Source organism: Triturus cristatus, chromosome 2_1, assembly GCF_964204655.1.
Source record: "Triturus cristatus chromosome 2_1, aTriCri1.1, whole genome shotgun sequence".
NCBI classification, from domain to species: domain Eukaryota; kingdom Metazoa; phylum Chordata; class Amphibia; order Caudata; family Salamandridae; genus Triturus; species Triturus cristatus.
Window position 1 is genome coordinate 5,276,113 of NC_140581.1, and position 13,892 is coordinate 5,290,004.

The 13,892-nt window shown below is 49.2% G+C and overlaps 1 protein-coding gene across 3 annotated transcripts in view; it reads left to right on the top strand.

Annotated features, from left to right (window-relative positions):
• The window catches only part of INTS10 (integrator complex subunit 10), a 457,110-nt gene that overhangs the window by 258,793 nt on the left and 184,425 nt on the right, over positions 1–13,892 (top strand). For all 3 annotated transcript variants that reach the window (XM_085627594.1, XM_085627598.1, XM_085627600.1), the window contains exons 8-9: positions 5,241–5,410; positions 6,708–6,841. In XM_085627594.1, coding sequence (XP_085483720.1) covers positions 5,241–5,410; positions 6,708–6,841 — 304 coding nt within the window. The remainder of the gene's footprint in view (positions 1–5,240; positions 5,411–6,707; positions 6,842–13,892) is intronic.

Consider the following 13,892-nt stretch of genomic DNA (forward strand, 5'->3'; position numbering starts at 1 on the left):
TTAAAACAAGTAAAGAAACAGCATTGTTATTTACAATGTCAATAGCTTAATCAGTGTGTGTGTAGGTGGCTCTGTGTGTGGGTGCAAATGCAATAGGTCTCGCATTTGAGAGTGATTAAGCTATTGACATTGTAAATAACAATGCGTTTCTTTAACCCCTTCGCTGCGGCGGGAATTCCGCCGCAGCGCTGGGGGGTGTGGGGGTCACTTAATCTGTAACCATCTGTATAAGAGACATGTGTCAGGATAAAGTTACCAGACCCAGATCTACACAATGTTGACCTGAAACAATACACCTCTACCGGGTCCTATTAAACTCACAGTAATCCAACAAATATACATCCATAAATCAGGCTGCTGCCTTGCTGTGGAGGATACTTCTGTTCTGCTACTAAGATGCACACTGGGCGCCAGCAGCAACATCTACTGAGCCCCGGCGCCCTTTTCACAGGGGGCAGTCAAGGGGACAGTTTGATTGCCAGTTTTGAGGTTTCCAGAAGTGCCCTGCTGGGAAACTACGTGAAGCATTCCTCCTCTTGCCAATGAAGGGTGTGCCAGCTTCACCCGGGGCTGGGCTAAGGAGCAGCCGGCGAAAGCAACTGGAGAGGCATGGATTCTGAATGTATGGAAGCCCCTACAAAGCAAAAACCGGATCCAGTGTGGAATGGACAGCAAATATGGCCTTTGCTGCCACAGAAATGGGAGACTGCAAAATGCACGTTTGGCTAGGACCCCGAAAATCCTTACACGAGTCATGATGAACCAAGCAACAGAACTTCTTCAAAGGTGCTCAAGGGATCCGAGTTCTTCTTTTCCGTTTTAAATGCAGGACTACAAGTACCAGAATGCAAAAGGGGAAACAATTCACAACAATCTCACAATAAAATAGAGACCCGAAGAAAAATATACAAAATAAAGAGGCACACGTGTTTTAAAACATATTACGATAGGTGCAGGGTAGTGTAATTGGCATTTTATTTTATAAACCAATTTTTATTGTTTTACATGTCCATTTAAAACATTACGCCATCATTAACGCAACAGAACCACAATACATATGTCTTAGTCTACAGTTACAGATCCGAACCATTATATCATCCCCTCCCCCCCCCTATTCTGTCATGTTTTAGCGGACAGCCCACACGGATATCTCCTGCTGGGTGCCCCCCCCCCCCCCGCCAAGGAGGGGGCTTGCGGAGACTCCCACTTCTGAGAAACATCACGCTCTGCAGCCGATGAGGCGACCCCCAAGCGCAATGCATTTAAATAAAAATATATTTAGGCATGTTTTACATAGTCCTGCTTAAAGCCCCAAGACCAGTAAAGTGCGAGCCGCCGGTACTATGCTTGGATGCGCACGGCACGCCTCACCACTCTCCCAAGGTTTAAATAGCTACTCTGATTCAACGTCACTTCTTTATTACAAACTAACAACCTTAAAATGCATGTGGTACGTGTTAATTCACTAACTCTGCGCCCCTAGCCAATAAAAACCCTCATGTGACATCAATTAGACATCATGAGAGGAGGGGGGATGTCAGCAGAAAACGGACACCTTGGAACAGTGGGGGGAGATGGAAGCAAGCAAAAGGGAGAGCGACAGCATGAGGGGGAAAACTGCAAAAAAATACTTGAAATTATCAAGTTCTCTGGCCGGCGTTACATACTCCGTGACAAAGGCTTTCGACACCCTACACGTCTTCAGGACACACCTCTAGGTAGAAAAAAGATGCCCAAAAACGCTACCCGGCCAGTGCTAATCACCTGCACGTGGATTTTGCACAGTTCCCCTAATATAGTTCCAAGCTCACCCTACCTCTCTCTGAATTACCAGTTCTTGCCAGCTACAGTTTTTAAAGAGTATTGACTTTTTCGAGTGAGTAATTCAGACATGGCAACTGTGTGTGGGTTTCTCTCTCTCCATATATATATATATATATATATATATATATATATACACACACACACGTTTAGTTAAAAAGAGGGAATAATCTACTTTTTTGTGAAAAATGTAACCTTTACCCTCAAAAAATCTGCTTCACTCTTAAGCAGCTCAATAGACAAATGGAACCTCACTCTGCTGCAAAATCGCGCTCCTGAAGTATCTCCAAAGGATATGGGGATCACTCAAAGATGTAGGAGTCTATAGAGTAGGCTCTTAAATCAGAAAATTCGGCAGTTGTGGCGCGCTCTGCCACAACCCAATTAGGGAAAAAATGCAATAATAACTAAAGGAACGCAAAGCAGTAGATTTAAGACGCCCAAATGGGACACTTTTTAAAGAAGTAGCTTCCTGCCCTTACCTGCTGCTCTACAATGTCGGGGTGTCCCCGGCGGGCTCCTCGGTACCAACTGCATGGGTCAGTACCCCGAAGGCACCTCCGTGGTCCGTCCGGGGCACCGGCGGGTCCAGGCACAAGTTTCTGTCAGAGCCCGGGCAGCAGCGGTGGAGGCGGAGGGGCCGCGGTCTGCGAGCCCTGTGCTCGGCTGCTCTCCGGGTGAGGGGGCGGGGCAGGGCTGCACTTTGCTCCCGCAGAGTGGCAGTTGGAGGTGCCTGGCCGCTTCGCTCCGTGTGTGTGCGTGCAGGCTCAGGGCTGGAGTGTGCCTGTCTCTGCGCTCTGGCATTACTCACCCCGCTGCGCCGCCGCTCTCACCCTCGGTAGCCCGCCCCCTCCTCCAGCCCGTGAACATGGTCTGCTCTCTGCTGCTTCCAGACCCCTGTAGACTCAGACCCAGCGTCGCAGCAGTCTACACCCGCGCAGCACCGACGCTGAGAGCCAGCCACAGTTTCTCCCAAAGCTCTGGGGCTGACGAGCAAATATGAACATTTAGAGAGGAGGCTTGTTTTAAATAGAGCTGTGTTATTTAGTTACCACCGCTACAGCATTTAAACATGTTTCAATTGAAACATTCAACTAACTGCTGCAGCGTTTCCGTGCCAGAGGCACCTTGTTAACTTTCAAGCACAGGGTCGTGGAGCTCCGGATGGCGGGAAAATAAAATGTACTCTAGAGGCCTCCAGCAATCGTTGATTTCCCCCCCCCCCTAAACATTCATGCGTTTGTGTCGTGTTGGCAATTGGAAAGGTTGAATTTGATTTTAAGGTACTTCACATACGCAAACAAGCACACCACCGCCTTTCTCCGAGGCAGAGCAGAAATGCCTCGGAGAAAGGCAGCGGCATTTTCGGATTCGGGGGCGTGTTTTGCTGTTATCTCCTCCAGCCATTGGCTGGAGGAGATAATTAGACTTTCTGCAAAAAACACGCCCCCCGATCCGAAAAGGACGGGGCATGATCAGAGTGACGGGACCTCTTCTCCAATGGCTGGCCAGCATTGAAGAGGCCAGACAATGGAGAACAGGGGAGAAGAGGGGCGGGTTCAAGCCCCTCTTCTCCAAAACATTAAATCTCTCGACTTCCGGTTCTGCCTTCGGCAGACCGGATGGTCCCGAGACCTAAAAACTAATGTTTAAAAAACAAAAAAACACTGAAATTCACTAGTTGTGTTAGTTGTAGTTCACTGAGCTAACTACAACTTGGGCCCTCCATGCTCTGCTTATGACTTCGCTACTGGATTCAAGTGTCAAATCCACTGAGAATGTAATGACATTATTCATTCCAGTAAAATAAGAACAACACAGAAACCTCAGGAAACCTCCTCAGATTTTGGAGACGTACTACTTTCAGAAGGTTTCGGTGTACACAATATGGATATTCATTTTGTGTTAACTTAACTGATCCATAACTATAGACGCTTCAAAATTAATATCATTGTCTCTCTCTCGGTCAGTCTCTCTTTGGGAATAAACACAACTTGCGCTGTACATTCAAATTTCAGACAGATTTCATTCTCCGTATTGTGGTGGGCTCTTACCTGACTTTACATCTGTCCGAGTGAGACAGGCTGTATTCACACCAAGCGTGTAGAGAAGAAACCGCTCAGCTTGGAATTAAAGGCGTCTCAGCCTAGAGACAGGGTGAGTGCGCGACACCTGACAGAAGGGAAAGATATCCAGGAAATCCACCCATTGATCCAGTAGAAGTGCTCAACCCCGTTAAGTTGCTTAAACTGGATTCCCTGACAGTGAAATGCAATGGGGAATGACGAATTCTTCTGTATCTGACCTGGTTTTTCCTCTTACGTTGCTGTGCTGTTTCTCCTCATTTATTAGAGTTTAAAATCAGAATTGTTTTCATGTATTCATTCTATACCTTCTTTTAAATATCGTTCTAATATTTGGTTTGTTTTTAATGTGTCCTTTATTGTACAAACATACTTTAAGGCAAGATCCTGCAGGTACTCGGGCTACCATCAGCCCACAGTGGTCTGTTCTGTGGTTTAAACCCTTGTTGAAGGGAGCATGGTCTCTATGGAGGCATCTTAAAGAGCCCTGCAGGTACTCGGCTGTCAACAGCTGACAGTGGTGCCTTCTGTGGTTTAGACATGGCAGCAGGGTGTCTATGGAGGTGTCTCAAAGAGCCCTGCAGGTACTCGGGCAGCCATCAGCTGACAGTGGTCCTTTCCGTGGTTTAAACCCTTGTTGAAGGAAGTATGGTGTAATCTATGGAGTTATCTTAAAGAGCTCGCCTTATTCCTGCTAGGAAGCAGTCTCGTACCTTGTTAAACCTCAACCAGTTGTAAAAGCAATACTTGTTAATTGAGAAGCAGAAGCGCCTGGCTGTCACAGGTGTCCTAGTATCTACCACCTCTCTTTCACTCTCTGTGCTTCCCACTCTGGGTCTGTGCCTCAGTTGATCACTCTCATACCTCCCCTCTCTTTTATCCTGTCCTTCACTTTGACTTTCTCTTGAAGGTCAGCATTCACTCTTAGGAGAGATGTATGCAGCTGTCTGAGAGGCCAGGGTGTCTCAGGAGATGACCAGGGTGTCTGGGGAGATGGCCAGGGTGTCTGGGGAGATGGCCAGGGTGTCTCGGGAGATGGCCAGGGTGTCTCGGGAGATGGCCAAGGTGTCTCGTGAGAGGCCAAGGTGTCTCGTGAGAAGCAGGGGTGTCTCATGAAAGGCTGGGGTGTCTCATGAGATGGCCAGGGCACTTCACATTCAGATGTAAACATAAGATATTTATCCAATGCTTCTGTTGGGACAAAATGTATTCGGCACAAGATAAATAACTATTTGAAAACCTGTTGGAAAAGATGCCCATGCAAATCTACACCTTGTTTTGATTTGTTTTGCATCTGAGTCGTCTGTCTTCTCATGTAGACGTTTTGTTCATCAGGAGTTTCGGAGATGTGTTCCACAGAATGAAGGACCTCTGCAGATACATCAGTAACTTCGACAGTGAAGCACATTCCAAGTACAAGAACCAAGTGGTCTACTGCACGCTCCTGGTGTTCTTCAAGAGCGCCTTCCAGTACGTCAGCAGCATCCAGCCTGCTCTCTTCCATGGTGGGTTTCCAATGTTTTATAGAGAGTGTGCGTGCACAAATCATTGGTGTTGACAAGGAATCAACAGTAACCTGGATTGCGGACACCGTGCAGTCTAAACAAAGAATGTAGACTTCGCTCATTATTGTTCGTATCTTCCTACGAGGGATAGACATCTGTACTTGGCCAGGACTGTGGTTTTGGTGGCATGGTGTATGCATGAGTGTACCAGGAGGACTGTCCCAGGTGTTCTGCTGGGTTTTGTTATGTATTTGAGTGCAGACTGGGAAGGTCTTATTGGCTGCGCTGTTGGGAGCCCCTTAAGAGCTGACTGTTGAGTATGTAAACTGTTTCGGTTGTGATTTAATCTGCACAGTGTGCTGTGCCGGCGGCTTGAGTGTGTGACTCTTGATGGCAAGTAGGCAGGTGGGTATGCGGCCATCAATGCCTGCATACGTTCTGTCTTGGCTTGGGTGGTTTTACAAATAATGCAGGGTGATGTGTTAAGCAGAACATTCATTATTGCTCCATAGTGACACAGTTTACCTCAACCCGTCTGATGCAATGCTCTGACCTGGTTTGTTCCACTCAGTCACACAATATACCATTGTATGTCGTCGTATAGCAGTACAACCAGTATGGCAGACGCTCTGCATATCAAGGGTCAAGTCAGTTGTGCGTCAGAAGCCCGTTGTGTTTATGAACAGACTCTGACTCCATGAAGACTGTGCCCACCTTGCATGTTGTTGTGGATTCCAGATCGGTCACCCCTGAATCTGTCAAACTGAAGGTGCGGATTCAAGAACAGAGTGAAGGAGATGCGTGGCGAGGAAACCGGGAATTACTTGGGGTGGTATATGTGGCTGACCACCCGATGCTTATTGAACTGATCTTAGAGATTTACTCCTCTCTGACAACAGAGCTATAGGAAAGCGTGCTGTCCGTGCTCCTTCATGTTGTGGCCACGAGAATGCAAGTGTCTCCCTAGAATTAGATGAATTGCTATTTCGTTATTATCAGAATTCTTCTTTTGTTGTTATCAGAAGTTATTTTTTAATATAAATTATTATTGTTTTCATGGTCGATGATTATTATAACTGTTTACTACTTGCAATTATAAATTGTTATTTTGTATTGTTATACAAATATCTATTTTTCAAATATCTCCATTGATGGCTTCCTGCTGGGGGGGGACTCCTTCTTAAAATACTGTGAAGCTTGTGTATAGAGAAGTGGGCTGTTTTCCGCCGGCATGGCTGATCTAACGCACTTGTGAGGTGGCCCCATGACATGCTTTAAATCCTGTTGTCCTCCACAGGCACAAACGCTCCGAACCAGGTTCCACTAATTCTCCTGGAAGATGTAGCCAACGCCTTCAGCGACATAGAGGCCGAGCCTGGCAAACACGTGCACAAGAAACGCAAACTCCCGGAAGGCAGAGAGAAGACCATGGTTTGTTTTTTCTTGCAATCCTTAATCCTTCTGCAGATGTATTTTAATGTCCTGCCTCTTCCTTTGAGCAGTAACCTTTAAATGTAGTTTGCGGAAGGAAAACATCCACTGTGTGAGATCTGGTTTCTGTTATTAAGAGTTTTGTTTACACAAATACTTCTAGGTAAAGTGGGACAAGCAAGAGATGTCATGTTCAGTGTCCAAGGAGACATCCTAGGCGTGGGGTTCTTGATCTCTGCAGCCCACATCACAGATTCCAGAGTCTGGATGTAGGAAAGTGCCCCTTTTTGACATGGTCACCCCACTATTTGCCTGGTATCTGATGCAGTTCTGACAGAAGTGCGCGGGGCTCCTGCTATCTAGGTCGCCAGCAGCAGATCTTTCCCTACAGTTGTACAATTGTTCCCCAAATTGGCAATACCTTTAGCACCCCTAAAGGTAAGTTCCCAATAAATGGTGCCCACTAAGACCTAGGGCAAGGAGGCTAAAGAGGGTCCCTTAGGGCTGCAGCGCGTATTGTGGGATCCCTCAGAACAAACATGCAAACTGTCATTGCTGGCTGCGTGTCATGGTGCAGAGAACAGTGAGGACACAACATGGCAGACCTCCTGTGTGCCATGCCTGTAGACACTGCATGCAGTATAGGTAAGCTGCCCCTACAGCAGGCCTTACATCCCTAAGGCAGGGTGAACTATAGTACATGGGTGGATGTATCGGCATGAGCAGATTTGCTCCACTGAGGTCTCAGTTGATTCTTCGATATGTGCAAGGAAGCCATTTTGAGTACATGTCCTGGACACTGGTATTTACGAGTTCCCCAGTTACATGATGGCTTCACTGAAACTATAGATATTTGGTATCAAACTTCTCGTATTAATAAACGCACACCTATTCCAGTGATGGATTTATTAATACATGCACCCAGAGGGCACGTACAAGTGTACTGGCTGACTGGAGTAGACCTGCCTGTCAACACAGTCGGGTGTCTGACCCTCTGCAGGTGAGAGCTTTTACTCTCTGCTCTGGCAGGAGGCGTTGTCACCTCCTCCAAGCAGAATGGCTAAAGTAATCAGCATATCCATGTAGGACGCTTGAAAGGCCTTTGCCGCCTCTGATATGCAACCCATGGCTTTCCCAGACAAGGGAAATACCACCCCCTGCACTAGGCCCATTTGGCACCAGAACACGCGGGAACATTAGCTAGCCAGGAGGCATGTCCCCCTTTCAAGCTAGTTCCACCCTAAAGTGGGCTACCTGATGTGAACACGAAATGTAGAATTCCACCATCTTGGTTGTGGTGAAATTGGGCTCTCCGTTCACTGACATGCCCACTTCTCACAGAAAGTGGTCATATAGAAGGTGTAGACACCCTAAAGGTAAGTAGCCCATTGGCTACTACCGGTCACTCCCCGTGACACCCCTAAATTGATTGTTTAGGCGGCTCCCCTGACATCAGAAACATAGATTTGACAGATCAAGAAGAGGAGGACAGTGAAGAGCCGTGAGAAAAGCGAGTACTGAAGACTTGCTGTGGACTTTTGATGCCAAACCCTGTCTGCCTGCCGCAGTCTCTACAATCGTGACCAGCGACTCGTCCTGCAGCTGAGCATCTTGCAAGAACCCAGGGAGACACTAGCCCTTTGCAAATTATCAGCAATCTCCCTTGGACGAGAGGAGCTGCTCCCCTGCAGTGTGCAGGCACAAAAGAAGCAAAGCCTGGTTTGCCGCTCCCTTGCCAGCTTGATGCAGCTGCCTCCCAGGAAGAGGTATCTGTGCCCCTGAACATCCCATCTGTCCCCCCACCAAGTAAGAGGACACCAGGACTGACCAGAGCTGCAAAGTACCAATACCCGGGGTACCGGACCCCCTGCAGCAAACAGACTGTGAAAGTCCAGTTCGGACTCCAATGACACAAAGACCGAGCAGGCCGTCCAGAGCATTAGCACCGCAAAGACCAACTTCCAGAGTGGCCAGCTGTCCTGATTTTGCATCCTCAACTGGAGAGACAGACAAACTCAAGTCCCTAGGATGCACAGAGCCCAACCGGTCTTTCTACTCTGCACCCATGTGTAGGAAAGTACCCCTTTAGGCATGGTTACCACCCACTTTTTGCCAGACTCTAATGCATCTTTGACTGATGGAGCAAAATCACCAAAGACCAGCTAAACACCACCCTTGCCCGAAGTCCACCCGCCGACACCGCCGCCCGCAACCTCAGGCGTTGGATCGACAACTGCGCCAACACTCTCGCCCCGATCAAGAAACCCTCCAACAGACTCACTAACAAGAAAGCCAGCTGGTTCACCGCATACCACCAAGCAAACCTGCCGTACACTAGAGAAGAAATGGCACTGCGAACAGACATCAGACAGCTACGCAGCCCACAAGAACGCCATCCGTAGACACCATCACCTCATCAGATCCGCCAAAAGGGCCTCCTTCAAGGACCGACTCGACAACAACGAGCACAACAGCAAAGAGCTCTTCAACATCGTGAAGGAACTCTCCAACCCCAGCTCCAACACCAACGACAGTCCACCATCGCAAGACCTGTGCCACTCCCTTGCCACCTTCTTCCATCGCAAGATCGCAGACATCCACGTCAGCTTCAACAACCTGACCGCCCCGACACCGACAGACACCTCAGACCCCACGGCCGCCACCCACATCGATCCCCTGCTCGCCTGGACCTACATAAACGACGACACTACTATCAAAATCATGAACACCATCCACTCCGGCTCGCCGTCAGACCCATGCCCACACCACATCTTCTACAAAGCCATTGCCACCATCGCACCCCAACTCCGCAAGGCCATCAACATCTCCTTCGAGACCGTGACCTTCCCGGAGAGCTGGAAGCACGCTGAGATCAACGCCTTACTCAAGAAACCCAAGGCGGATCCGAGGGACCTCAAGAATGTCCGGCCCATTTCCCTGCTCCCGTTCCCGGCGAAGGTCATCGAGAAGACCGTCAACAGACAGCTGACCCACTACCTCGAGGAGAACAGCATCCTGGACCTGTCCCAGTCCGGGTTCCGCAGCAACCACAGTACCGAGACTGCCCTCATCGCCACCACTGATGACATCAGTGCCCTGCTGGATAACGGCGAAACCGCGGCCCTCATCCTACTGGACCTAATAGCCGCCTTCGACACTGTCTGCCACCGCACCCTACGCACACGCCTCCACAACGCTGGAATACGAGACAAGGCTCTGGAATGGACCATCTCCTTCCTCTCCTGCAGAACCCAGAGCGTCCGCCTCCCCCTTTCTGTTCCAAAGCCTCCGAGCTCATCTGCGGCGTACCCCAAGGATCATCCCTGAGGCCGACATTGTTCATAATCTACATGGCACCGCTCACCCACGTCGCCCGACTGCACGACCTCAACATCATATCCTATGCCGATGACACCCAGCTGAACCTCTCCCTCACCAAGGACCCCCTCACCGCCAAAACCAACCTCCACGAAGGAATGAAAGCCGTCGCCGAGTTGATGAAGAACAGCCGTCTGAAGCTGAACTCGGACAAGACAGAGGGCCTCATCCTCTGCTCCACCCACTCAGCCTGGGACGACTCCTGGTGGCCTTCCACACTGGGAGCAGCACAGACACTCACCGACCATGCAGGCAACCTGGGGTTCATCCTCGACTCAACACTCTCCATGACAAAGTAAGTCAACGCCGTCTCGTCGTCCTGCTTCAACACCCTCCGCATGCTGCGCAAGATCTATAGGTGGATCCCCACCGAAACAAGAAGAACGGTCACCCAGGCACTCGTTAGCAGCAGGCTAGACTACGGAAACGCCCTCTGCGCAGGAGCCTCGGCCAAACTCCTGAAACGAATACAACGCATACAAGAACGCCTCTGCACGCCTGATCCTCGACATCCGTCGTCACAGCTACATAACACCACACTTGAGAGACCTGCACTTCCCGTCAACAAGAGGATCACCTTCAAGCTTCTCACCCACGCACACAAGGCGCTCCACAACACTGGACCGGCATACCTCAACAGACGACTCACCTTCTACACCCCGAACCGACAGCTCCGCTGACCTCGCCACCGTCCCCTGCATCCGAAAAGCGACCACTGGCGCCAGATCGTTCTCCCACCTCGCCGCCAAGACCTGGAACACCCTCCCCATCCTCCTACGGCAGACCCAGGAACTACTAACCTTCAGGAGGCTTCCCAAGACCTGGCTATTCGAGCAGTAGCAGCACCCCTCCACCCCCAGTGCCTTGAGACACTCATGGGTGAGTAGCGCGCTTTACAAATGTTTGATTGATTGATTGACTGAATGTGCATTGGGTCATTGCTAAGCAGGTTCCCCGTGCCTGTGTTCTTTCCTAAAAATGTGCCTTTGTTTCTACAGTTGGCACACCTCTAGCTCACATGCAAGTCCCTTGTAAAAGGTACCAGTGGCACCAAGGGTCTTGTAACTAGAGAGGGCCTCTAAGGGATGCAGCATGGATTATGCCACCCTATGAGACCCCTCAACAAACACACGCATACTGCCACTGCTGACTGCATGTGTTGGTGCTGATAAGTGAAGAGTCGCCCAGGCACACATCCCTGTGTCCTTCACAAAAAGGAGCTACAGAGGAAAATAACACCGGTTGCCCTCAACTCAACTCTCATCACAAAAACCTGCTTTATATCATGAGCATCCCCCACACCTCTTATGGTGATACTACGTTTGGTACTGGCTCAACGATGCTGTACACTCGGGGGCTCCTATCCCTGTTTACAAATGTTCATGTCTGTCACCTCCAGGAACTATACTGTGTGTTTCTCACTTCCCACAATTTCTCCCATCCACCACCGAAAAAATGTGTGAAAGGTGAGGAGGCACCTCACGGAAACAAACTGATAGGTTCTCATCAGTATGCTCCACTTATCATCGGCAGCCTCCACACCATACAAAATATATGTGAAGAAATGTGCACAACTCAATTGAAACAAAAGATGTGAAAAAAACCTGACCCCCCTACTGTAAGAGCAATTGAGAATAATTTTTCTAGCTCCTACACTGTAAAAACAAGCTAAACAACCACTGGCACTATTTCCAATTTTAATGGCTGCTGTGTGTTTGTTCACATAAAAACCAAGACCTACTGTCATGCTCCATCATTTTAATAAAAGAAGCCAACATGTTTCATTGCCTATTGATGCTTTTCGGCAATTTCTTCAGGGCTAGGGGTCAATCCTCGCCGTACTGTAAATCACAGTTCGATACCTGTGGAAAATAGACACAAACAACACCAGACAAAACACTGAGTTACACACATAGAGATCGCTCTACATAAAGCATGTGTTTCTGTGTATTACTGCTCACTGAACTGGAACATCAAGGATATTTACCCGGTGGTTGCCCCCTTATAGCATACCAGCAGCCACCAACTAGGGGTTTAGTGTATGCGTCCACAATACCCCAGTATCTTAATCAGAGTTGCTCTTCGTCAACTTGGAAGTAAAATACACAAAATATGTATATACCCCATTCAAACTGAATGCACATGCCTTCTGTATTAATCAGGGAAGGGATGCTTGACTTGTTACAGCGCGACCCCTGGGTCATCCCCTCCTGACCTCTGCCGCTCAAAAGGAGACGCTCATAGCTCTCCCCACCCCCCCCCCTTCCCCCCCCCCCCCTTAGCGGGACGCATCTACCATGCCCCCTCTCAGACATGGGATGTTACTCGGTTTTAAAATCACACCCAGCCTTCTGGGAATCTCTTGCTTTGCCGTCAGTCAGTCTTTTAATCTCCCGCTTACCGGTAAATCATCAGCGTTCGGCTCACTCGCTCCGCGCTCCTCCCCCATGTGTATTCCCGGTGTATTTAAATGCCCGAGCACGGGCGTGCTGACACACCCAGCAACTTCCGGTAAACGCCGATCACTTGGTATTCACTTTAAGCGCCATCTTGGAGTGGTGTACTCCTCCAGTGGCCTTTATTACTTTACACTCTGATTAATACATGGCAGCACCGATGTTATTAACAAGGTTCCAACTTTGAAAATTGAAACATTCAAAAAATGAAGCATTGAAAACGAATCAATTAAAATGAAAATTCATGTTCGAGGCATATGAGCTGCAGATCACACACTAGGATAGTAGATCGCCATCTGGTGTTGGGCTCGGATGCTTGCAGGTTGTTGTTCTCTTCGGAAGATGTCTTTGTGGTCACGAGATAGGTGACTCCTTCCTTGGATGACAGTGCGCATGGGCATCAACTCCATCGTTAGATTGTTTTTATCCACCATTGGGTTCGGATGCAACTTTTCCGCTCTGGTTGGAAATCTCAATTCCAAGCTTTTCGAAGCGCAAAACTTCAACACAAAACATCGAAGCACCTTCATTCTCGACATAGATTTCATCGGCTCGATTCCGGACGTCGACGCGGGCCGCTGGGCCTATCCACGCCGTGAGGCCTACGGCTCATGGAAAGGACGCCTTTCAAAAAATGCCCCCAGTGTGGAGCAAAATTTCCACACAGTGACCACCACAAAGTCTGCAACCTGTGCCTATTACCTGAACACGACAAGTCCAGCTGTCCAGCCTGTGCATCCTTTCGATCCAAAAAGACCATTCGAGATCGAAGGGCTCGAAGACACATCATGGCACAGAGAACAGCTCTCGAACCAGAGGACATCTTTGATGAAGGCCCGATGTCCCAGAAGAAGATTCAGAAGATCTACAAATCATCTCCGAAGCAGACGACTCAGACGACCCCATCACTCCTGGGCAACGTGTGAGTACTACTGCCCCTGCCCCAGCCCCTCCAAAACAAAAGGCATTGGTCAAGACTTCGCCATCTGGCCCCAGTCGAGACCGAAAACATCCTTCAGAAGCCCCGCCTCCGGGCTCGGCTCAGAAGAAACATAAGCCTTCCGGTAGCTCGGGACCGAGGGAAACCGCATGTCATTGTTCAGCCGGCACCTTCGGCACCGAAAACAAAAGACCACTCGGCACCGAAATCGGCTCCGACGCCTTCGCCCCCGAAAACACCAAGGCCAATAGATAGACCGGTACTGAAGGTTCTCAAG